At 39.2% G+C, this 26,967-nt stretch overlaps 1 protein-coding gene across 5 annotated transcripts in view; it reads right to left on the bottom strand.

Annotated features, from left to right (window-relative positions):
- rptor (regulatory associated protein of MTOR, complex 1) overlaps nt 1–26,967 on the bottom strand; it is a 339,346-nt gene that overhangs the window by 281,389 nt on the left and 30,990 nt on the right. For all 5 annotated transcript variants that reach the window (XM_069929956.1, XM_069929955.1, XM_069929957.1 and 2 more), the window contains exon 3: nt 19,819–19,901. In XM_069929956.1, the coding sequence (XP_069786057.1) occupies nt 19,819–19,901 (83 nt within the window). The remainder of the gene's footprint in view (nt 1–19,818; nt 19,902–26,967) is intronic.

The following is a 26,967-nucleotide window of genomic DNA, read 5'->3' on the forward strand; positions in this document are numbered from 1 at the left end:
TTTAATTGAAGCTTTGCTAGGAAAACAGATATTCAAACATTCTTAACCACTGGACAAAATTGTGGTGGGAAATGCCGAAATTCTAGATAATAGCATCGGCATTTTTCTGTGCATTTATGACCAAGATAAATTCTAGAACCAACAGGAAAGTCTCAATCTCTTTGTAGGCCCTTCGCTGGCAATTTCCCCATTTGCTATTCTGGGACACCTGACTGGTTAATATATGCTCCATGAGATCCAGTATAAAAAGAATAACTTCATTTTCACAAAGAACATTACAACATAATGAACACAAGAATTAGGCACCAAAATGGGCCAACTAACACATTTATCATAGTTGAGCCTCATTATTTAAATGGATTATTTTATTAACCCAAAATCCCAGCCAACTCAGTTTTAAATGAAATCAATGTCAGTGTTTCAAATAACTTTCCTTTGGAAAGAGTTCCAAACATCTCATCTGGTTGCTGTGAGCAACCAGCTAGATAGATGCAAGGTCACTGACACTTTTTTAAAAAATTGAACTATGGAACACCACAGCAAAAAAAAAGGCCATTTGGCCCTTCTAATCTGTACCGAAACATAATTCCGCTAATCCCACTGACCTGCACCCATTCCATAACCCTCCCAACCTCTCCCATCTATGCATCTATCCAATTTATTCTTAAGAGTGAGCCTGCATTTACCACATTAGATGGCAACTCATTCCACACTCCCATCATCTGAGTGAAGTTCCCCAAAACCTTTCCCGTTTCACCCTCTTGTATTTATCTCTCCTAATCTAAGAGCCTACATGCATTTAATCTGTCTATACCCCTCAATTTTGTAAACTATCAAATCTTCCCTCATTCTTCTACACTCCAATGAACAATTTCCTAACCTGTTTAATCTTTCCCTGTAACTCAATTCCTGAATACTCAGCAACATCCTAGTAAATCTCTGCACTCTTTCAATCTTACTGATATCCTTCCTGTAATTTGAGACCAAAACTGCACACAATACTCCAAATTTGGCCTCACCAATGTCTTATACAACCTCACCATAATATCCCAACTCCTGTACTCAATACTTTGATTTATGAAGGCCAAGATGCTAAAAGCTTTCTTTACAACCCTGTCTCCTTGTGACACCACTTTCAGGGAATTGTGCATCTGTATTCCCAGATCCCTTTGTTCCTCCGCACTCCTCGGTGCCCTACCTTGGTTTGTCCTTCTGTCCGCTTTAAATTCCATCAGCTACCATTTTCTGGCCAATTTTTCCAGTTGGTCCAGATCCCTCTGCAAGCTTTGAAAGACTTCCTTGCTGTCCACAACGCCTCCAAACGTTAGTGTCATCAGCAAACTTGCTGATTCAGTTTACCACATAATCATCCAGATCATTGATATAGACAACAATAGTCCCAATACATATTCCTGAGGCACACAACTAATCACAGGCCTCCAGTTTGAGAAGCACTCATCCACTATCGCTGTCTTCTCCAATTCAGCCAATTTCAAATCCAGTTTACATCCTCTCCATGGATTCCTCGTGTCTGAACCTTCTGAATTAACCTCCCATGTGGGATCTTGTCAAAGACCTTACTACTAAAGTCCATGAAGGTAACATCCACAGCCTTTCCTTAATCTACCTTCTTGGTAACCTCCTCGAAAAACTCTACAATTTGTTAAACATGATCTGCCACACACAAAGCCTTACTGACTATCTGAATCAGCCCTTGGCCGTCCAAATACTTATATCCAATCTCTCAGAACACCCTCCAATCATTTACCTACTACTAACATCAGGCTCACCGGCCTGTAATTTTCTGGTTTACTTTTGGAGATTTTTTTATATAAACAATGGAAAAACATGAGCTATCCTCCAATCCTACGGCACCTCACGTGTGGCCACGGACATTTTGAATACATCAGTCAGGCCTTCTAAGATTTCTACATTAATCTCCCTCAAGGTCCAGGGAATATTATGACAGACCCGGGGGATTTATCTTCCTTTATTCACTGCAAGGTAGCAAGCACCACCTCCTCTAATTTCTAGGTACTTTCACACTGCCCCTGAAAGCCAGTGTTTAATCGCCTTTTTACTGTTTCACCTGCCTGTGTGAGAAGGACCAACGTGGTATGGGGGAGCAGGGGCATTTTCATCCTAGTGCTGCCCTGCCAAGGTAGGTAGTATCAGAGCCGATGCATTTCACATTGGCTCCTGTGTGAAAGGGTTACCTGCTTTCCGACGCTATAAAGCTGCAGGTCCTGCCTCCTTTTGACCTAGGATGTGTAAAAGGTTACACTGAACCGGCTTTTCTTGGTTCAGTGTGAATGCTCCGATCCAGCTTTAAACATGAGTCGTTGACATGCCAATTCATTGAGATCTCAGTGTGAAAGCATACATAATATGCTACTACTGCTTGTTTCCCTTCCTTCCTTATATACTATGCCAGTTTCCAGAGTAAATACTGATGCAAATAAAAACTGTTCAAGATCTCCCCCATCTCATTAGGCTCCACACACAGACAACCACTCTGATCTTCTAGGGGACCAATTTTGTCTCTTACTATCCTTTTATTTTTAACATACTTGTAAGTTTAACTTCACATTAACTGCCAAAGCAACCTCATGTCTTCTTTTTGCTTTCCTTCTTAAGTATTTTCTTACATTTTCTATGCCCTTCTAGTGCCTCATTTACACCCCTCTCTTCCTCTTAACCAGATTGCTAACATCCCTTGAAAACAAAAGATTCCCATCTGTTAACTTTGCCTTTAATCCTGACAGGAACATGCAAAATGAAAACTTTCACCATTGAAGACCTTCCACTTACTCAACACATACTTGCCAGAAAACAACTTGTCCCATTCCACTCTTCCTAGATCCTTTCTCAACTTGAAGACCAGACAGACCTATCCTTATCCATAATTAACTTCAAACTAATGACATTATGGTCACTGGACCCAAAATGTTCACCGACTCATATTTCTGTCGCCTGACCTGTCTGGTTCCCCGATAGGAGATCAAGTATTGCATCCTCTCTCATTGGTACTTCTATATGTTGATAAATTGAGTTTATTTAAATTATATTAAAAGAATTCTGAGTTTGCTCCTGTTTTAAAAATTATATATAGCATTACAATTTTTTGAATTCAATTTTTCTGAACATTAGATGCATTTAGAAACATTTTTGATAGTTTGATATCTGGCTACACCAGCAGAATATGGCACCCCTATTGCATTGGAGGGAGGGGGGTTGTTGGAAGGAAGAGAAACATTATTATTCCCCATCTCCTCCAAAACATTCTCCCAGGTATCAGCATTACAGTGGACTTTGTTATCTTGCTGTTATGGAAGATTTAAACTGTGTTTTTTACTTTTGCAACCTTTGCTTCTGCACGGCTGAGAACCTGCTTGTTTTTAGAATCAGCAGACATAAGCTAAATTCTACCGAGGGGCCAGAGATGCTGTTATCTGAAGAAAGGACATCTGTGTAACAAGAACATTTAATCTTCCTGCTTGTTCTGGTCACAGACTGTCAGAGGCTTAACCTTGATGCAAAATAAACCATTGTATTCAAAATGATAAGCCGAAAATTACGTTATTCGATATAAGCCTAGGCATGCTAGCTTGCTCGCTTATCTTTCTTTCTGTGCTGGGAATAGGTGCTTGGGTAAACAGTTTTTGGGTAATATAAATCATGGTCCCACTGCTGAAGTTTGAGACTCTCCAAGAGGTAGGTGGCAACATCTCTCAGCAAGAAGAAGAACTTCTAGAGTCCAGCCAACGTCCCGGTCGGGGGCTGCTACCGGTGCCCCGACAACCTACTACAAGTGTGCGGTCGTTGCTCCGCTTCGGCAGTTGGGACCAGTATAATTGGGAAGGGCTTGCATGTTGCAATTTGTTATCAGCTTTTAAAATTTGTAATAAAGATTTGTATAAACTGAAGTGCTCTCGGTGTGTGTGTCTATTTTCTTTCAGTAGCTCAAACACTGTGACCAATCTAAAACGAACAAAGTGAAAGGTACAAGTTTACCCAGGACACTTGCAAGCCACAAAATCAGCTTCCTGATAACAAAGTTGACAACAAACATGCCCATATTCTTTCATGTGCCCAGATTCTTCTACCACGTGCACCAGGCATAATTTATGCGAGCCAATTAAACTACAAAATAGTGTAATTTTGGGATGTGGGGTGAAGCTTTAATAATATAACCTTTTATATTAGGCATATAGGCTTTCAATACTTTAGAATGGGTTCCAAATTATAGTAACAATGTTCAACTGTGTAATATTTTAACTACAGATACATCATAGCCGTACCCAATGTTAGATGAATCAAACAGACCAGTATGGATATCCTGACAGGAAATCCAATGTTACAGCCCATGCATTTTTTTCAACCACCATCCCCAAGGTTGATGAACCAATAATTTATCTCAGTCCATCTGGAAAGTAGTTCTCTCAAGAGCAAAGTTTCATACATTGTAATTTTAAATTGCTCAGATGGAAATAATGGGTCAAATTCAGCCCATTAGAAGGTCAAGTCCATTGCAGCTGCCAGGTATGTGGATTAGATGCAGGCCAAATTTATGCACATCTCAGATCAGCCGAGGCTAGAACATCATTTAATATGCCTCGATTCAAGTGAGCTCAGCTATCACGTTTATACCCAAGCAGGCGGTTTAACTGACAATTCAACTGTGAAAGCTTATGTTTGAAGGGCTGTACATGGATCAATCATTGAGTATTCTATTTCTATCCAGCCAAAAAATTCTTTTCAGAAATCCAGAGTGCAAACCACATAACTCAGGAATCCTAAAACTATGGCCAGTTTGTACAAGGAAACTTTTACCTTTTAAGCACCATGGTTGGAGTTTTTAAACTAACCAAATTTGTGTTCTCCACCATAAACCACAGTGGTACAGCAGAGCTGTTGTCTCAAGGCTCCAGTAACCAGTTACCTCTTGATCTTGAATGCTGTTGGTGCGCTGTTTGACCTGTGAGAACTTGGGTTTCCATTGGGTATTTCGGCTTCATCCCACATCCCAAAATTACACTATTTTGTAGTTTAATTGGCTCGCATAAATTATGTCTGGTGCACGTGGTAGAAGAATCTGGGCACATGAAAGAATATATTATAAGGAAATGAGTGCAATAATGGGATCAAAGGGATTGCTTCAAGACCATGCATTGGCTCAAATAGAAGTCTATTTTTCAAAGAATTACAAGGATAACATTCCAAATCTTTCCTCTGATTCACACAGCATCATCAATGGAAATTAATTACATTTTTTTCAAATAACTAGATTTGGCATCCATCATTATGCAACAGGCAAAACCTAATCCATAGAAATCACAACTCCCATCTACATTAACATCAAATAATCCTTCATCAAGTGATACCATTATTACACAAGAGAAGGACTCATTTCAAGATGAAATTGTGATAGATTATGTAAGGTAAAACATCATGAGATGGGAATGTGTAAGGAGTTACCCTGTGCAGGGCTGTAACAAGATGTGAATGCATCCTTGTACTTACAAGATAAGAGAGACATTGATGGATTGAGAGGCAGGAAGCTAGCAGGGAAAGGATAGCAACAGTTTTAGTCATTGGACAAGTAATGATATGATGATGTTCTAAGCACGTATCCAAGGGTATAAAAAAATCACCATTTTGCTGATAACGGCAGAATGCATTCTCCGACTAACATTGTTAGTTGCAAGTGTTACAATCCGGTAATAAAGAACAAAGAACCCTGATTTCGACTCAGTCTGGTGTTTGTCTCACTCATTCATGAACAAAGCAGACCTAACAATTATAGAAACTTTTTTGGGAGATAAATTGGGGCAGGTTTTTTAGTGTAGGTCACATACAAACACATTTGAAAACAGATCTCATTTAAAATACTGGAGCTCTGCTTAAGATAGACAGGCTGGCTCAAAAAGCCTTTGCAAAAGAGCCTCAGGCCATCTGGGAGTGCTGTTTGTTGTTCTAAGAGGCTGATGTTTTTTGCAAGGTGGGGGAGGGAGAGGGAGAGGGAGAGAGAGAGACGTTCTGTAATTTTACAGTCAGTAGCAACAGCTTGTGAAAAACCCCATTTGGAAGATGTGAGTGCTTAGTTCAGCCTGGTCAAAGCCCTTGTGGTTCATGCAAGGAGAGGACTGGTTGTCTAATGTTTTACTTGAAATAAGTTAAACAACAAGGAACTGTGGTGACCTGAAAGAAAGAGGTTATCATCTGGAGAACCCTGAGGGGGCAGGTTTCTTCGGCAAGACACTGAAGTGGTTGATTAAAAAAAAGAATCAGTTGTGGGTGCCAGAGTACAATGAATCTCTCTCTAAAAACCGACAAGAAAATTTGGGGGGGGGGGGGGGGGGGTGGTGAATGGGCTCATGGGCCAGAGTGCCTGTTACTGTGCTGTACATCCAAATTTAAATTTTTATTTCTTAATCTATAACTTCAAACCTTGATTTGTTTCATGTAGACTCAAATCTAGTTGAAAACGACCACCTCAAAAGTTCAAGTGGTTTATAAATCATGAAAAGAGGAGACAAAACCACATTTTGTATTGAAATAATCCACTGCAAATTTGTTCTCGTTTCAATTTTCAACTATATCCAAAACCCAGAAGACACTTAATCTAATCTTCAAACATTTCTATTCCCTTTAAAATGCTGTGATGAAATTCCTGATCACTTCTGAAAGAATGGCAACTCCGTTATATCTCACATAAATAATCTATACAGCTCTCTTAACACATTACTGCACTGAACATAAAGTAATGGGAAAGCCTGGACTGACTTTCAGAATAAGGACAGTTTAAAGAATTTATTACAAGGAAAGCAGCAGGGAATGACTCCAGTCTGTTTCTCCACAGTGCATATTCAATTATGTGGGTCAACTGAACTATCTTTTCAGTTCCACAGGATTACAAAGATATCACAAAAAACACCTAATAATCAAGAATGGCACCTATTAATGGCAGAAAAAGCCAAAAAGTAATCTGCATGACATGGGTCACAGCTGCATCCACAATAAATTATTTCACAATGGTTTCGATGACAATGTTAACAACAGAAAACAGGTGCAGGAGTGGGCCATTCAGCTCTTTGACTCTTCACCATTCAACATAATCATGGCTTATCATACGTGTCATACACCTAAATCCCTTTCGTCCACAGGGCCACATCCCTTTGGAACAGATCTAGCCAATTAGCCTCAACACTTTGTGGTAGGGAGTTCCACAAGTTAACAACTCTTGGTGAAGTCTCTCCTTATCTCAGTCCTAAATTGCTTCTGGTTGTTCGTTACACTGTTTTTGACTTACCCCAACATCAAACATTTTTTCTTCATCTAACCCATTTACACAGAACTTTGTCTCAATGAGCTCCCCTTGCATTCTTCTAAACTCAAAGAATTAAAAGACATTCAGTCCACTTGGCTCCAGTTTTGTATTCCAATAGCAATCTTAGGTTCTTCCACTATTTTAGAGACTAAAAACCCAAGAACTTTTAAGGTGCAATTTAATGTTACAGTTTAGGACATTGTTTTTGTACAAAAAGTGTTATATTAAGTGGAAATATTCACTTTAATCTGAATGATCATGTGAAATAAGGAAGTAATTGGCTGAAATATAGAATTCGTGGGTAGAAGATAAAAGGAACACGTTTGAATTGTCATGTGATAGTTACTGTTTCTCAGGCATTTGTACTGGAGACATTAATAATTTGAATAAAGGGAACAGGGGAGAGCTGGGGTGTAGAAGACAGGAGATTTCATTTACATTAGAAGGCTACATGAATGGAAGTTGAGATGTGAACAGAGACTGGAAAATTGTGGCAGATGAAAGTGTGAAATTCAATTTGAAGCAGAGAAAAATAATGTTTTCTTAGAACCATGATGAATTACATGCCCCTATGCACAAGGAAAGAAAGCGAGTTGCCTGAAACAAACACTCAAAATTCAGCAGGTCAGGCAACATCAATGGAAGAAGGTGAATTAAATGTTTCAGGTCAAAGACCATTCATCAGAATTGGGAAGAATAATGTTTGATTCACCTTTGTACTCCTTGAAATTTAGCTCATCAAAAAGCCTCAAATGCCTGCAACATAAATCTAAAGAAACCCACGGCTGTAAAGCTTCGCCTAATTACAAATATGCTAAATTACATGTAACAGACATTTCATTCTTTGGCTTGGCTTCGCGGACGAAGATTTATGGAGGGGGTAAATGTCCACGTCAGCTGCAGGCTCGTTTGTGGCTGACAAGTCCGATGCGGGACAGGCAGACACGGTTGCAGCGATTGCAGGGGAAAATTGGTTGGTTGGGGTTGGGTGTTGGGTTTTTCCTCCTTTGTCTTTTGTCAGTGAGGTGGGCTCTGCGGTCTTCTTCAAAGGAGGTTGCTGCCCGCCGAACTGTGAGGTGCCAAGATGCACGGTTTGAGGCGATATCAGCCCACTGGCGGTGGTCAATGTGGCAGGCACCAAGAGATTTCTTTAGGCTGTCCTTGTACCTCTTCTTTGGTGCACCTCTGTCACGGTGGCCAGTGGAGAGCTCGCCATATAACACGATCTTGGGAAGGCGATGGTCCTCCATTCTGGAGACGTGACCCACCCAGAGCAGTTGGATCTTCAGCAGCGTAGACTCGATGCTGTCGGCCTCTGCCATCTTGAGTACTTCGACGTTAGGGATGAAGGCGCTCCAATGAATGTTGAGGATGGAGCGGAGACAACGCTGGTGGAAGCATTCTAGGAGCCGTAGGTGATGCCGGTAGAGGACCCATGATTCGGAGCCGAACAGGAGTGTGGGTATGACAACGGCTCTGTATACGCTTATCTTTGTGAGGTTTTTCAGTTGGTTGTTTTTCCAGACTCTTTTGTGTAGTCTTCCAAAGGCGCTATTTGCCTTGCCGAGTCTGTTGTTTATCTCGTTGTCGATCCTTGCATCTGATGAAATGGTGCAGCCGAGATAGGTAAACTGGTTGACTGTTTTGAGTTTTGTGTGCCCTATGGAGATGTGGGGAGGCTGGTAGTCATGGTGGGGAGCTGGCTGATGGAGGACCTCAGTTTTCTTCAGGCTGACTTCCAGGCCAAACATTTTGGCAGTTTCCGCAAAACAGGACGTCAAGCGCCGAAGAGCTGGCTCTGAATGGGCAACTAAAGCAGCATCGTCTGCAAAGAGTAGTTGACAGACAAGTTTCTCTTGTGTCTTGGTGTGAGCTTGCAGGCGCCTCAGATTGAAGAGACTGCCATCCGTGCGGTACCGGATGTAAACAGCGTCTTCATTGTTGAGGTCTTTCATGGCTTGGTTCAGTATCATGCTGAAGAAGATTGAAAAGAGGGTTGGTGCGAGAACACAGCCTTGCTTCACGCCATTGTTAATGGAGAAGGGTTCAGAGAGCTCATTGTTGTATCTGACCTGATCTTGTTGGTTTTCGTGCAGTTGGATAACCATGTTGAGGAACTTTGGGGGGCATCATTAGATAAGGCTAATTGGTGAGGAAACCAATTGAAATAACTAATCCTGGTCTGTCATCAGCCATCTTTAAACAATGAGGTCATTGATTAAATAGCTCTGCATATAATGTTTGGCAACATCTAAAGTCTGGAGAAATCACTCCAGCAAGTCATCCGAATGTCAACTGTGCCAACTCCTAGAATGTCCAAGAAAGTTTGTAGGCCTAGTAAAAAGTACCTTGTATAATTTTCACTTACATTATTGTCAACAGTAGACTCTTTGTCAAACATCATGTATAACAGCATTTTACAGCCACTTGTTTCCCCCCCCCCACCCCCCCACCAAAAAAAAAATGTCTTGGAACTATTCCCCTGGTTTTATATGCCAGGTTGAAATTAAGGTGATAATGGGGAGTACTGCCAACAGTAAAGCTGTTGGTCCACATACTGGTCATTGTTGCGTTGAGAAAGTGTCTGGACAGTGAGAGAAGTCTGGACACAAGGGTTTGCTATCAAATGTTACTTTTATTAAAACAACAATTAATAGAAAGTCTGGGAATAAAAGACATGCACGAACAATGGGAAGAAACACACACAATTTAATAAGACATACATGCACAATGTATGAAGGAGCATGGGAATAATGATTTGTGAATGCCCCTCACAATCTGGCAGACCTAGAGTCAAATCTAGAGTTAGGGTCAGGTTTTGTGTTAGGCTTAACAGCCCACATCAGAGAGCAGACTGCAGACCACCGGCTGCAAGAGAGAGTAGGCAATGGACCTCTGGGACAGACCAGGTCAGTGGGCTGTGGGAGAGAGCAGACGGTGGACCTCCTGGACAGTGGACCGCCAGGACAGTGGGCCACGGGAAAAAGCAGACAGCAGCAAATAAAATTATGTTCTAAGAAAATTAAGGTACACAGTACACTTTGACCCGAGTTGGTCCCAGAATACTTTCAGTTTACTTTAGACGTTCCGGGAATTTGACAAGGGGTGGATCGAGGAGCCAAAATGTTAGAACAAGAATGGCATTCTCATTCCCATTCCGAGCTTTTTTTAAATTTATATTAAAAAAACACAGCACATGTTCTGGGAAAATGGAAATAATTTCCTGGAATGCAGCAGATGTGTAAAAAAAACAAATGATCCCATACCTCAAATCCACTTTCACAGAAGAAACCCAGATCCTCCATTTACCTTGAATACAACAATCCTCTGGGGCAGAAAAAGACATACAAGATGGACAAATTCCCTGCCACAGGAATTTCCTCATCTATGTCTTAAAATGATTAAATCCTTATCTCATGACTATAATTGCCTTCCCTAGACCAGTGGTTTTCAACCTTTTTCTTTGCACTCACCTACCACCTCAAGTAATCCCTATGCCATTGTGATTAGCAAGGGATTACTTGAGGTGGTGGGTGAGTGCAAAGAAAAAGGTTGAAAACCATTGTTTTAATCGTACCTAATTGACTTGTTATGTGCACGGTTTCATAACTCCAAAGGAAATGGGCCAATGACAATTTTCTCTTGCAAAATATTTCAGTAACAATTGGGTCTAGAGCAGTGATTCTCAACCTCTTCCCCCACTCACATCCTTTACTAATCAGAGCATTTATGGCTTAAGGATTACTGAAGGTGGTGAGTAGAAAGCAAAAGTTTGAAAACCACTGCTCTAGACTCTCCAATGGTAAGCATGCCTTCAGTACTGTGATTCCAAAAGCAAAGGATCTGCACAAATTGCTGAAGGAACTCAGCAGGTCAGACAGCATCTGTGAAGGCAAAAACACAATCAACATTTCATGTCAAGATACCCTGATGCAGGGTCTTTACCCAAAATAGTGAGCATCTTTTTGCCTCCAGTTTGTTTTCCAATTCCTGATTGCAGCATTTTCATCTTTCCATTTTAATTTATCTGTTCTCCTCCATGACAGCAATCTCAAGTTTTTCCTTGCACTTTATTTCACATGACAGCAAGTCATTCAATTCATTACATCACTGCATGGTATGAAATTGTTTCATCCAAAACCACAATAAGCTGCAGAGAATTTTCAACATGGCTCAGGCCATCAGACATACCCTCCTACCATCCATCAACTCCATTTTCAACCCATGCTGCCGCAGAAAAACAGCTAATATTAAAAGATTCATCCCCCACCCCGGCCACATTCTCCTTAACCACCCTCTCCTTGCTTCCGAATCAGCAAGGTGATTCACAAATACAAGATCAAGTACCACCAGATTCAAGAACCGTTTCCTTCCTACAATTTTCAGGCTTCTTCTCTCCATACTAAAAAATCTCCTTCTGTATCTCTGCACTTTTGTTATGCATCTTGTGCTATGTATGAGACATCTAACTGGTGTACTCTCAAAACAACCATGTCACTTTAGTACATGTGACAATTAACTTTTAATTTATTGGTGAGAGCCTGTACAAAATATTGCTTATATAATTATGCAATACATTTTCATTTCACTCTTCCTTTCATCACCTTAGCACCAAATTAAACTGTCCAAATTAAACGGTTTACTTCATAGACAAATTTGCAGAAGATTGATGTCCTAATTGGCAACTCAACGAATCACGTGACAAATTAAGGCCATTTAAAACTATATTCTAGACACTTGTGCATATTAACCAAGCCTTTTATAACTCGAGTTATCATTGAAGAATGCTACATGAAAAGAACTTTCTTTGAAAGGGCACTTAAGGAATCGCAGAAGTGAATTCACTGGGGAAATGGATTCTAGAGGGTTAATTTTCATCTGTCGAGACCATAATCCTGGTAACAAATGTGCCTTTCATTTTTTTTTTAAAAAGAACTCCCAAAAAATAGATTTTAGACCAAGTTATCATCATTAATAGGTTTTGAATTATTCAATGAAATTTTTTATCCAAATAAGAACAAAGCTCATCTTCTCTGGCTTCAACTGTCACATTCTGACAGCAGAAAGTAACACTTGATATTTATTGCAAGCATAATGCATTGTTTATTTCTCCTATATCCGAACAGAGTGCTCTCAAATCATTTAATGTCAATTTTAAATTCTTACTCAGCCAATCAGAATTCAGAGGTTGTAAAAAACACAAATTTAACAGATTCCAACTATGCTTTAGATATGGTATAATGAATGTGTAACTGAACATGACTCAAACATAACAATTTTGCAGAAATGATCCTTTCAAGTATTGTACCCGGCAAGTAAGCTGGCAGTTCTAACTTCCCTAATCCTTCAAAAGAGAAGCTGATTTCCTGGAAAAACAATGTCAATGAAAGGTTCTTTCATTTTCAATAATGTTCTTTTGTTGATATTCAGAATGAGAAAATAATTTCTTTTACTGCATGTCAATCTTTCACAAACTGTCAGAATACTTCAAACAAATCCCATTTCTGTAGTTTAAAGTGTCTGTTCCCATGGTCTGGTCCATTAACAATTTCACACTAATTAAAAATGTTTCTATTTTCTATTCAAGAAGTTACTTCATCATTGACCAATAAATGTCAAACCCTGAACAGCAAACCATTACGTACTTTTCCTCTTTCAAACCAAAACTAAAAAATAGAATCAAAAAGGCCCAATAAGAATTTGAAAACTTAATTATTCTTCTGCCTTTGTTCAAGATTAAATTTCTTGTCATTGTAATGAAACAATGTTACATTACATGAAATTACTTTTGCCTGCTGTAAGGCAGAAATTGCCTTACAGTCAGAGAAAGAAACAAAAGTGAGTCTCTCTCTCTCCCTTTCTCTCTGCCCCCCTACAAGTCACCGAGTATCCATAGATTCGCCTCCAGTGCTTCCGCAGCCACACAGAGTCCAGTCCAAACCATTAGCGACCAAGCTGCAGATACGAAATTCTGACACAGTCAGGAACTCTTCAGTGCCTTTGGCACTCCCTTGCATTCCAGTTCTGATAGCTGATATCTTTTCAGTCTCCACCTGTCCGCCGTGAGTCTCCCGAGAGCAGTCTCCAGCAGCCCACCGTCTCAGTGCGTTCCTCACCTCAAGTACAGCAGCCCACTGCATGCTTTGGCCTTTCAGCCGCAGAGCCCCCTCACTGGTCCATCGCCGTGATTACTTTCCCCGTGGGTCATCTCTCTCCTTCTCCTCAGACAGGGGGTGGTCTCCGTTTTCTACCAACCTTGAACCAATGCTTTTCAATTTCTGAATCTCCAACGTCATATCACTCCACCCATCTGTCTCCCACCAAAGGTGGGGGGTGTCTAAAGGCTCCCCTCACCCCGGCCAGACCACTCACCTTGGATAAAAATAATTGCTTGCCTAAACTATACACATGATAACTATGTTTGTTTTAATAGGTATTGTCCTTCTTGGGTCCCCTTCTGCACCTCTTTTCTGATGCTCCTTTGAATGTATTGTTACCTCTTCCAAACTTGGAAATGTCATGAAATGCTGTAATCAATTTCAAGCACATCTTCAATGCAAAGGACAGTAATTAGTTTCAGTTCAAAGATCTTCTTAATCCGTGGTCTTAATTTTTTATTATATTTGAATTAGCCTTCTGGTATGGTTTTTGCCAGAATTCCGGAAATGGAACAGCTATTTAATAAATACTGATATTTGAGTTGTTTTTTGCCATTTCATTAATATGTACTGCATGGATTTGTGAGGTGAAAAATTATTTATAAAACAGAACATCATATTCCAAGTGAAAACAATTCCAGAGCTTCTGCAATATTAAATGCTCATTAAACTATTGAAATTCTAATGATAAAAAACAATCCTTCAAAACAATCTCTGTTCTCTCCACCTCACAGGGAAATCTACTAATTTCTTTGTCTGCTGCCTTTTCTACTGTATAGACTTAGTGCAAAATTGATCTACCGATTTGTGCAAAACAACAAAACTAACTGCAGGCCTTATTGCTTTACTAATTCTACTTGCCTTGTAATTTGCCAGGTGCTGCTTTAACCAATCAATAAAAATCTGGTCCCAACCCCAGAAATTGATAGCAGCGTACACTTCTTATTCCCATTCCCGAGTTCCAAAAAAGTGTTACCTTTTCGATATTAATACCAATGCAGTCAAAACGTCTAGAGTTCACTCCACTCCTCTCTTTTAAGTCCCCCATCAAAACCAACCCTTATGTTCCTCCGGGTCAGCCTGTCAAACTTCTACGTTATCTCTGAAGCACCTCAGGACACTTCAATGTAATAATAAATACTGATTTGGTTGTAGGCCATTATTTAGGGAAAAGTTTTCTGAGATTTCTTAGCTGCAGGGATTTGCTGATTTAAAATCTCAGGGGTCTTTCAGTAAATTTAAGAACAATATTTGAATACTCAAGATTCATTTCCTTTTAATGATCTTAATTACACTGGATGATTGCATCAAATGAGTTCTGAAGGTTTCCATCCAATGATCTCCCATTCCTTTGAGTTTAAAAAAGCTGTTCTCCAAAACTCTTAGGGCTTGATAATAGTTGACATTGAGAAGGCTTCATCTTAACAAAATGATCATCCCTACGAGTTAAAAGATCAATTATTCTGGATTTTTGTAGTAACAGAAAACATTTCAATGCAGCAGCTTCAGCCTGATCCCATCTCTTTAAACAAATGCTACCAAATCTGCTCAATATTTCCAATATTTTGTATTTTTATTTCATTTCTAAAATTCTATATTCTCCTACTGCAGCTTTTGTCATTCCTATTATTTCTTCATTTTCCCACGCTCCATCTGTATCTCTATCCTTCCTTATTTAATTCATCTCCATTACTGGTGACAAGAAACAGACTAATATCTACAACAAGCCCAGTCTCACGCTGCCTTAATGCCAAGGCTCCTGCTCTTGTAGCTATATTATTTAGTTCTGGCAATGCTACTTTCCATTTCAGCCTGCTTTCCAGGGCATCCTTTTCCTTCAACCAAGAAATCTTCTCTCCATAGTTGACAGGACCTATATCAATCCCACCCCTTTCCTTAGTAAATCACAAACATCTGCACATACAGTGGTTGAATTAAAAACAAAATACTGCAGAAACTCAGTTGGTCAAACAATATCCTTTATGCAAAAGAAGTAAAAATTCATAACTGACTTGAGTCCTTCATCAAGCCGAATATCGGCAAGCATCCAAACAAAATTACTGGGGGGCGGGGGGGGCAAAGGCAGAAGATGATAGGTGGAGAAGGGAGGGAGAGACAACAGTGATCAGGGGAGGAGGGAGGCCTGGGTGGGAAGAACTGCAAAAAACTGGAAAGGGGAGAAGGAAAAGGCAAGCAGGATAGCACAAAGCAGAGAAGCCAATGTTAATGCCATCTGGTTGGAGAGTGCCAAAACAGATAAGGTGTTGTTCCTCCAATCTGTGGGTGGTCAGGATGGGATAGTACACAAGGCATGTGAGTATGACTCCAAATTGAAATGGGTGGCTACTGGGACGTCTCTGTAGCAGATGTGCTCAGCAAAGCAATCTCCCAATTTGCCACCAGTCTCTCCAATGTTGAGGATTTTTTTTTAATTAAGATGCAGCAGAGACAGAGAAATTGAGAGAAAGGGATGGAATCTCCTTTCAGGGGCGTGAGGAAGTGTAGTCAAGGTAGTTGTGAGAGTTAGAGGAGACCTTCCAGTCCAGATCTTCTAAAATGCCTGCCTTCTTCCACAAATGTGGCTTCCCCTCCACCACCATCAACTTAGCCCTCACACACCTCCTCCATTTCCTGCTCATCTGCCCTGGGCCCCTCTGCCTCCAAATGCAACAAACATAAGAATCCCCCTCATCCTCACCTACCACCCCACCAGCCTCTGCATCCAACACATTATATGCAAGAATTTCCAGCACTTACTACAGGATCCCACTATGAGACATTTCCCTTCTCCTGCTCCTCTGCCTTCCATCGAGATACTCCCTCCATGCTTCCCTTGTGCAATAAGCCCCCCCCCCCCATCATCCCCGCCCCCAGCACCTTCCTCTGTGGCAGCAGAGGGTGCAACATATGCACCCACAATTCATCCCTTGCCATTGTCTGGGGCCCTCAACAGGCCTTTCAAGTGAAGCAACACGTCACTTTTATATCAACAGGACTGATTTACTGCATCCGGTGCTCCCTTTGTGGGGTTGTCTACATCAGGGAGACAGGTCGCAATTTGCTAGATCGCTTCACTGAGCACCTCTGCTCCCTCGCTACAACAGAGACCTCCCAGCAGCCAACCATTTCAATTCTGAGTCACCCTCCCATATCTGTCCATGGCCTTATGTACTATCCCATCCTGACCACATGTAGATTGGAGGAACAAGAACTTTATTTTATGTCTGGGCACTCTCCAGCCAGATGGCATTAACATAGACTTCTCTGCTCTATGTTAATCTGCTTGTTTTTCCCCTCCCCTTTCCAGTTCTCCTCCCTCCCTTACCTCTCCAATCCCATCCAGCCCTCCTCCCCCTGATTGTTGCTGTCCCCTCCTCCACCTATCATCTCCTGCCTTTGCCCCTCCCCCCCTTCCTTTGGTTCAGATGCTTGCTGGCATTCTTCCATACCTTGATGGAAGGCTCAAGCCTGAAATGTCGGTTATATATTTTTACCTTTGCTACATAAAGGACACTATTTGACCAGCTGAGTTTCTCCAGCATTTAGTGTTTTTAATCACCCCTTTCCCTCCCCAGAATCAAACTAAGGTTTGTTTCCCAGTTGTAAACTTCCTCCAGGCTAGCTGAATATACTTTCTTCATCCACCACCCCCTCCCCCCCAACTCCTGCCTCCACTAAACACCTTTTCCCTTTCAACATTAAAGGCCACCATTCCCTCCAAGATACCTCAATCTTCTGTTTCCCTAATCCCTCCCTTGCCAGGGAACCTTTCTCCACAGCATGAAGTGCAGCACCTGGCCCTTTTATTTCTCCCCATCAAATAGGATACCAAAATAACAATTACTCGCAGCTCATTTGACCTAATACATTCAATGCTCAATAAATGGTCTCCATTGCTTGGCATATAGATAGAGATGAGCCACGTTTATGGAAGCACTTTGTGGAGCATTCAATTTTGAATTGATTATTTTCACATGTACAAAGATATAGTGTAAACCTTCATTTTGCATGCCATACAGAATAGTTTGCAAAAACTCATCGCACTCATGCCATTTTGGATTCACAAAAAAGTTCAGAAAACAAGATTGACAATTGTGCCATTTAACTTAAAACAGTAGTATTCAGACAACAAGCACATCAAATTTAAAATTAAAAAAATAACACCAGCTTCCCAAAGGGAATCCAGGATGACTGTCATTGTCCTGTAACTATCCTGGCTCCGATCTGGACTCCTCTCTCCCAGTCGTCAGGTTCCTACTGCTGCGCACCAGCCTCTGCCACCAAACCTGCTGCCTTGGCTCTCTACAGCTGTTGTCATCTCCCCCACAGCATCCCTCTGGTTTTGCAAGCATATCCCCAAATATCCAGTAACCAATCCTTTTACTAATGCTTTCCCAACTCCAAGATTCACCTCTACAATTGGTCTTGAGCCATCGGCACGTTACTTTTCAATTGAGTGCATTACTGTATTCTACGTCAAAAATTAGTTCAACATCAAATCATAACCATCTTCAACTTATTTTCTAAACAGCATTTGCTGCCAACTATTGTCAGAATTTTATTTATAGTCACCCAACATTTGTTCATGCCTTTTATCTTTGAAGCTCATCACAAACCCTTTTTTTCCTTTCCTCTAACCTTTCATTGTATTTATTTGAAAGCTGTTACATTTTTAACTCTCCAAATTATGAAGATCAACATTAACTCTTCTGACGCTGCCTAATCTGGTGAACGTTTTATGACTGTTGTCTTGCTTTTAGAATTCAGCAAACGTTCTGAAAAAACACACCAAGTTTATTTTAATCTTTTTGAGACAGCATCTGGAGAATAAATTAGATTTTGCATCTGCAGAGCGGCTCGAGCTAATTCAAAGACAATAAGGTTAAGAATTACAGAACACTTTTACTCAAAGACACACAAAACTGACTCAAATGCCTATAATTTCCCACAATAAAAATTTGACAGACTGAATTCCTATTATGAGTGCACTGCCGCAACCATGCAAGATACTTGCAGAATATTTGTATTATGTGAAATATACAAGTCTGCAGACACTGTGATTGTAGTAAAAACACACCAAAATGCTGATGGAACTCTCAGCCACTCTTTCAGTGTCCATAGGAGAGAAAGGTGTATTGTCGACATTTTGGGCTGAGGCCTTCTTCAAGGGATGAGCAAAAAAAATCCAGAATAGAGACAGTGCTGGCTGGGGGAAAGAGTCCAGACCAACTAAAGTTGTTAATTCTATCTTCTCCCCTTATCATATCCAATTATGTCTATGTGAAAGGGGACAGGGAGAAGGGAGAGAGACAGCAAGGGGAGGTGACTGGGAAAGAAGTGATGCAGAGGTAAAGAGGCATTTAAAATTTATGCTTCACAGTTCCTTAAAAAATCTTGCACAGGTCAAAATGAGTGCATGAGCCATGCAGATTATTGACCTCTTTCCCCATCTAGAAGAATAAAGCAGCTTTAATTTTGTTTATGAACATCTACACAGGCTGACACACACTCCGCTATTCTCCATCCATGCTCCCTCTAGTCTTGCCACAGCTGACAGAGCCAAGTACCAACTTCCTACCAGTCCTTCATAAAATACAGAGGAAAGACAGCCATCTAGCTTTTTTGATCTCATTAATAATGACACAGTAGCATTTGATACTCGGTGTTACTACATCATTATATAGCAATTCTGGTGTCATTCCACATTCAACCAGATACATCTTTAGAATGTACCACAGCAGAGATAAGAAACTCTCTGCCAATGGGCAGCAACTCCATTATCACAACCAAGCAGAATGGTCTTCACTCAAAATACAAAACCAGTCTTCAGCATGCAACCAGCATCTGTAACTGCACCAAGGACTTAAATTTGAAGTCTAATAGGCAAAACAATAGAGAAAGACTATTGGATAATTAACATAAAATACCACCCAAAAATTAGAAGCAAAAATCCATTATTGCTATCTGGAAAAACACACATTGGAAGCCTCTCAAAAACATCACTTGGTGAAAATTCAGCACAGCGAAATCCAGTAGCTCCTGTACAAGGCTCCCAATATTCATTTTCATTTCATAAAACGTCACTCTCAATTCTGTACATTAATGATTAAATCCCCCCGTTGTAAAATGATTAAAAATTGAAAATTTTGGAAATAATCAGGTCAGGCAGGATCTGTCGAAACTGCTCTTGCCAGATGCGAACTGAGTTTATGAGGATTTCTGTTTTCATTCCAGACTTCCAGCATTTGCAGTTTTTTTTTCTCTTCATTGAGTAAATCCATTTTGTCTCAATGCAATTAGCCAAATATATTCCCAATGTGGAAAACTCACCCTTGGCTGCCAATTTTCATACTGCTTCTGTAAGTTAGCACCAATGCTCTCCAAAGCTTTTTGAGGACTTGTGGATAATGGATCTGTAAGATTTAAAAACATCAAAATGTAGCACAAAAACTTTATGTTCATAAATGTGCTAAAAAGCAGGTCTTTCAATAAAACAGACAATCATTAAATCAGATGATATTAATCATTACTACATTGTTATTGGTACAATCTTGCTGTGTAGAAATTGGCTCCATTTCTTATATAACAGTAATTATGGGTATACTCAACTTCATAAATTCAACTATAAACTATTTTGGAATATACAATCAGGAAAAATAGGCACCACATGAATACAAATCCTTTACTTTCAAAATTAAAATGCCAGTATATATTTTAAATACAATTGGGAGAAGAAAAAATTATTTTGAATCCAGTGATTTAACTCCCAAGTTTAACATTTCATCCCAAAAACCATCTACCAACTCTCCGAACAACATATACACCAAAACTTTATTGAGAATTACCCTGCATCTCAATGAAAACTGAGAAATTACTTTAGAGAGGCTCAGAACCAATTTGAAATGAGGAAAAGACACAAAGTATAATCTGGTGGGGGGGTTTTTAAATTGTTTTGACAATCAATTCAGAGTAATGAAACAAAATTGTAAACACTGGATAGGACATGGTGTTTATTTTTAATTTAAATTTTATTGAGTTCCTTAAAAAAGTTTCCCCAAACCCTTGAGTCAGTATTAAAGTTATGTAAACTTATCCATAAAATAGAAACAAATATGACAGCCAACAACTGTTTGTAAGACCTGCGATCAAACGCTGCCACTTTGGCCATTGCTGAGGCTCGCTCCTGAAATGATGGTCCCTCAAATTCTTCAAATCTCAAAATATAATTTGTCTTCCTACCATTATATTTGTCAGAATCCAATTTTGAGAGTATATAACCCAAGTGTGCCTCCCAAGACAGAGTCTGGGGCAAAAAGGAATTTGAAAACCTGAAACTTCACCAATATACTTGTGTATCATAATCCAAAAATTCTTGAATTCTGGGACAAGACCAAGGCACATGCACTAAGTCCCCTTTATCTACCTCACAGCGTCAGCATTCAGGGGTATTTTTCAACCCTAAATGTATACAACCTTGCTGGAGTCCAATAAAAAACAATGCAGAATCTTTAACTGAATGAGGCGCACTCTCAAGACACTTGATGTTATTTTGATATTTTTACAAATTTTGTCCCATTCTTCCGTCTCAAAAACCACACTCAGGTCTATTCCCCACACTCTTTTAAGACTCATCAGAAGTTTTAACTCCTGAGATTTGTGTTACGGCTGAATAATAAAATGAGACTTTGTGACCTTTAGCATATGCAGCTGGTACAGTAGATAGTATCGTAGCAACTTGTGTGTAGAACCAAAAGTTGTATAACACATGACAGTATCTCCAAAATTGTGACCTAGAGATATCATACTGTTGGATTAATTGAATAAAAGATTTTAAATTTTCACGATTATAATTAGACCTTTCCCTTGCCAGAAAAAAACGGCCTTATTAATACACAACTTTGGATTCATCCAAATACATGGGGCTTCAAATAGGAATTTCATTTATTCCAGAACAAATGCACACGAGATATAATTGGGTGATATCTTGTGTCAGGAGGTAAGTTGATAGACAAATGTTCTAATGGAGGAAGAGTTGAACTCAATGATACCAAGGTGTGGCCAATGTGCCAAATGTTTAAGAATAAAAGCCTAATAATAGCTCATTAACTTTGGCAAACCTAAGCCCCCCCCCCCCCACCGCTTTCAACTGCCAATTGTAATTTATCAAGTTTCAAGCGTGGGCGTTTAGCATTCCAAATTTTATCAAATTGCTTAAAATATGTTAATGGGATTTGCACTGGTAACGATTGGAACAGGCAATTAACCTTTGGAATACGATTCATCTTCAAGGCATTACTTTTCCCGACATTGACAAGTACAATGATGACCATCTATCTACATCACATGAAATTTTCTGCAATAATGGATCAAAATTTGTTAGTTATGGTTTTCAAAATTGCACATTTAAAATGAGGATTAAAAAACTTAGTGAAGGTTCCTTATTCCATCAAGACAAATCATCGACATTTGGTCGCTTAGCATTATTTCCAACAATTGCAATTAAAAATTAGTCACAGTCGCAATGAAGTTGAAAGATAATCTTAGGTTTTCAACTGAATGAAGACATAATTGCACCTTTAATTCCTTATAATTACTGCTGTAACAAACAGCACGTATAAAGTTTGCATACAAGAGTCAAGATCAGTGTTGTTTCCAAAAAAGTAATTATTTTGCAATCAGTACATCAATAAGATGAACCTCTTTCTTCTCTTTATTTTGGTCTCCTTGGCTCACTGAAAATGACACTTCATATTTTGTTCAGTGATCTTTTACTGGCTTCCACTGAAGTCCCACTTCAATTAAAATCCTATTAGACATGTTCTTTGAGAGGTTTTCTTAAATTGGTACTAATCAAAGAAAATTATAAATTTTATTTGGAAGAATATTGCAGCCTCTGTATTCTTCTGTTTTTGACCTGATGGGAGTCCAAATAAATACAAATATTATGTCAACAATAAAAACTCTGAATTTACAAGCAATTTTGATTCACTGGCTGTAATGAGGAAAAAGTACTTTTTCTTTAAATTAGGAATATCGAGAAGAAAAGAGAAGACATTATTAGACTAGAGAATTGAAAGTAAAGTAAAAATGGAAAAGGACATTTTTTAAATTTCCAACAACTCACATCAGGAAGAAATAACAGCACACACTTGTAACTGTTTAATTTTCTGTGGAAGCAGAGATTATTAATAGTAATTTTTTTTAATTAAAATTGGCTATGTTCAAATACAGCCACTTTAATCAGTGACCAGAAAAGGTGAGATTCTGCTTTTAAAAAGCAAATGATGGAACTGCACTGTTTGGCCAGCAAGCAGTGAATTATAATGGACTCTTTTTTTTTGCCAAAGGTTGCAGTGACTTTTTAGGCAAATTCTGGGTATACCCATCCCTGAAGAACAACACCCTCAGCCATTTATTAATTTTAATGCAAGTTATGCAGGACACATGAGGTAATTAATTGCGGTCTTAGAACAAGGTCAGCCTCTTTCTCAAAATGGTAGATTTGATAATAGAATGCATTCAAGCAATTCCTCTTTTCATCTAACCAACACTGAGAATTAACTTGGGTGAAATCAACCAAGATGGAACAGAGCCTTATTTTTCACAGGCATTGTTACACTTTTACAGGAACTTTCTAAATTCTTATTTTGAAGTTCAGATTTCTCTTTAAAAAATATCAATTTGAATTGCTTAAAATGGCTTCAATACAAATTATGAGTATTTTTAAAAAATTTTGTTAATATACAACTCTACTCACATCGTAGATAAATACCAAACACCAAATTCACATTATTTTAGTTTAAAATTTAGAATGAATTAGCTAATTCCACTGATAAGCACGCAGATGAGAAATTATTTTCCTCAATTCATTAAATGAAACTCAAATGGATCTAATGAGAAGTCGTTCTTTTTTACTGTTGCTTTTTACATTTGTGTGTCCATGCGAAATGTCATTGCATTTCTTTAAGGATTTCAGAATTTAGTACTAAATCCCACAAAATTTCAATTTATTCTTATAAAAATAAAGTAATTGGCAGATGCTCAAATTCCATTTCAAATACAAATTATCTATGTAGCCCTTAGATATTCCAGAGTTTGTTCATAAGTAGCTTGGACTCTCCCTCTATCTTTGAATTTTTTTAAATTTTGATTTTTTTTTAAAAAAGCAGACAAATCAATACAATCTTTTTCAACATTCATGGAACATACAAAGTCTGTGTTTTGTTTTCTTTCCCCCTCCCCCACCCCCTGTCCCAAACACATAGCCATAACCGATTATAATACAGGTAAATACAAGTGGGGTTCAGAGCCCCCACCAAAGACCTAAAAAGAACAAATTAATTAATCTTCCAAACTGTTACAGGCCCAGAAGACCCCAAAACCCTGCAGTAATAGATATTCACCAAGACAAATGGTTACTTAAACAAAAGTTGCTTTTAATTATCTTTAAACATGAAAACAGAATCACACTTTGACATCACTATTGACTTAACTAACTTAACCCCCGTCTAATTCTAAGCACACGTGTATGTAATGTGTGTATAAGTTCAGAAAAGTTATTTGGTTCACAGTCCAATCTCACTTCTCATTCCTCCAAGTTCACTGATTGTAGGCAATTCTTATACTGTGCACAGAATTTAACATTTACAAAGTTCACCAGGCTTTGGTGCTTGAGTTACTGCTCAGGAAGGTTCTTGTCAGTTTTCAGAGAGAGATTTGTTGTTCCAGGATACCCACAACTGATTCCTTTTTAATCAGCCACTTCAGTGTCTTGCCCCCTCAGGGTTCTCCAGATAATAACCTCTTTCTTTCAGGTCACCACAGACTGCCTTTTCTGTTTCTCTTATTTCAAGTGAAACATTAGACAGCCAGTTCTCTCCTCTTGCATGAACCACAAGGGCTTTGACCAGGCTGAACTCACAACCAGTCTTCCAAATGAGGTTTTCCACAAGCTTTCCAGCTTGTCCTGCTCCAGTCCCAGATGCTGCTACTAACTGTAAAACTGTAGAACTGATCTCTGTGTGTGTGTCTCTCTCTCCCTGAGAGAGAAGCCTGTTTGACTCTCTCTGCTTGCAAAACAACATGAATCTCTTAGAGCAGAACAATCTGCGGCTCCGACAAGCTTTCATCTGTTGCCTGTTTGTAAACAGCAATCCATTAGTGAAGTCTCTTGGGCACTCTCCAAAGCTTTTGCAAAGATGTTGGCCCCAACATGTCTAGCATGAGCAGAGCTCTAGTATTTTAAATAAGATCGGTTTTAAAGTGTTTGTATGTGAACTACACTAAAACCCTGCCCCAATTTATCTCCCAAAAACATATCTATATACTGTCACAAGAAACTGTAATAGAATAAAATACAGTACAAGATTCTGACAACAGATGGCTTAATTTGAGCCATTCTTTGAGGTTGTTGCAAACTATTTATTTTTGCTTTCAAAAGCAAGATCATTATATTTCACTTTCATTAATTCACTGTTCAATACAACTAATGTTCACTCACTATGTCTCCACTTTATTAACTACACATCAAAATTAAAAGTTAGAGCACAAATGACAAGCATTAATACCTGTTTAAATTAATTTTAAATCTATTATAAAATAATAGCATTGAAATAACTGAAGTGGCACGACCATTGTTCCATGGAGAAAAGTGGATCCACCTCTCATTTGTTAGAATGCCAAGTGTAACCCAGAGGGAATCATGTGAAAATAATTTAGAAGGCTGCTTGCTGGTTTGCATTCAACACTCTATGAACTGTACTAAATTGCCATACAACCAAGGGTTGCATTAATGGCACCACTGAACTACAGGTATGCACCACTTAATATCCATATGTTCAGTGAAATTGGGTGTCGTGCGATGTGGATGTTGTGTAAACACCATATTATATACTGTACTTAGCAAAGCTACTGTCCCTGGAATACTGTAGTGTATCTGTAAACTTTTTATTTGTAAGTAGGATTTAGTGTGGGGCGCAGGGCAGTGGGCGCGGTGCAAAAGTTTCCTTTTGCTAACGATTGCTTTTTCTAACTTGCTATGGGACCACGGATGTATATGTGGCCGAACATTGCCTGAATGGATGTTAAGCAGCACGTACCTGTACATGGAGATGAATAACCATTTGACCTAGTCAATCTGCACTAAGGTAACACTCATCATTCCTATCCATCATTCACCTATCTATCTGCTCTTTAAAGCAAAACAATTTCAATTCACCCACTAGTCCCAAGAGCAAATCCACAGTGTGACAATCTGCTGTGCCCTCTCCTTTTCCAAATTCACCCCATCAAGCCTCCTCAGGAACTTGCATGTTTTAGTTTTTGGTTAAACTCAGCAGAAACAAGGTTAACCTGTCCATCTTATGCGCATGCTAACCTGCCTCTCCTAGGGGTCAATTTTGAAAACTCTGAACTGGTTCCACCACAATTACACTGTCCACTAAATTAGCACTATTTAGAGGAAAGAAAAAGTTTGATTTAAAGAAAAGGTTGATCAATAAATATTCAGTTACAGATTGTGCAAGAAAAAAGTAGTTTCATTATGCAGATAGTGAACAAAATGCTGGAGGAACTCAGCAGGTGTGGCAGCGTCCATAGGAGGTAAAGATATATAACCAATGTTTCGGGCCAGAGCTCTTCTTCAAGGGAGACCTCCAGAATTTCTGTGTTTTCACTACAATCATTATGTCTGCAGACTTTTGTGTGTCACCTCAGTGGAGATAGATCTTTTTGGTGCTCCAGGAGGAGTTTATGGTTAGGGTAGTATGGAAGTTCAAGAACCGGAAAGCCATTGGACTAAAACTGTACAAATGCCTGAAGTGGTTGCTGAGAAAAATGCAATACCAGAATACCGAATATTCATATACCAACTACTGTACTATATGAGCAAATAAACCACAAGATGGTAATCCTAGTCATTGACTACAGATATGGCATTGAATGCTGCAGGGATTATTTCACTGACCAAATAAAATGCTTTTTTTTTATTCTCTAACCAACTAAGTTCCACCTATATAGACTGCATATTATCTGCTCGTCTTTCTGTTGAGTGTACTCAACACCCTTTCAGTCAACAATTTTTGATGTCCTGAAGATATTCCTTTACAGCTTGAAAAACAATTCCTGCAAGACAAAGTAATCAAAAACTTAAGTAAATGACATTTTAAGGAAAATGTAAGCGCAAGGGTACTTCAATAAATAGATTCATTGCCTTTTATCCCAATGGAATGAGTGCACTTGCCACATTGAGCCCAGAGAAATAAATTCAAACCAAACGAAAAGGTGCAAAAGACAATAGAGCTTTATTATGTGATATTGCACTTGAGCTTCCAATTGGATTTCAGCCCAAGATGACTACACAGACCCTCGAGTTGGGTCGATGAGGGCCAAACCTGGTAAATCAAAATGGTTATGAATGTGGTTTTAAGTGACAATGATTCAAATCCCAAAACTTAATTTAGCACAACGCTATTCCAGCAC

Source organism: Narcine bancroftii, chromosome 3 (assembly GCF_036971445.1).
Source record: "Narcine bancroftii isolate sNarBan1 chromosome 3, sNarBan1.hap1, whole genome shotgun sequence".
Lineage (NCBI taxonomy): Eukaryota > Metazoa > Chordata > Chondrichthyes > Torpediniformes > Narcinidae > Narcine > Narcine bancroftii.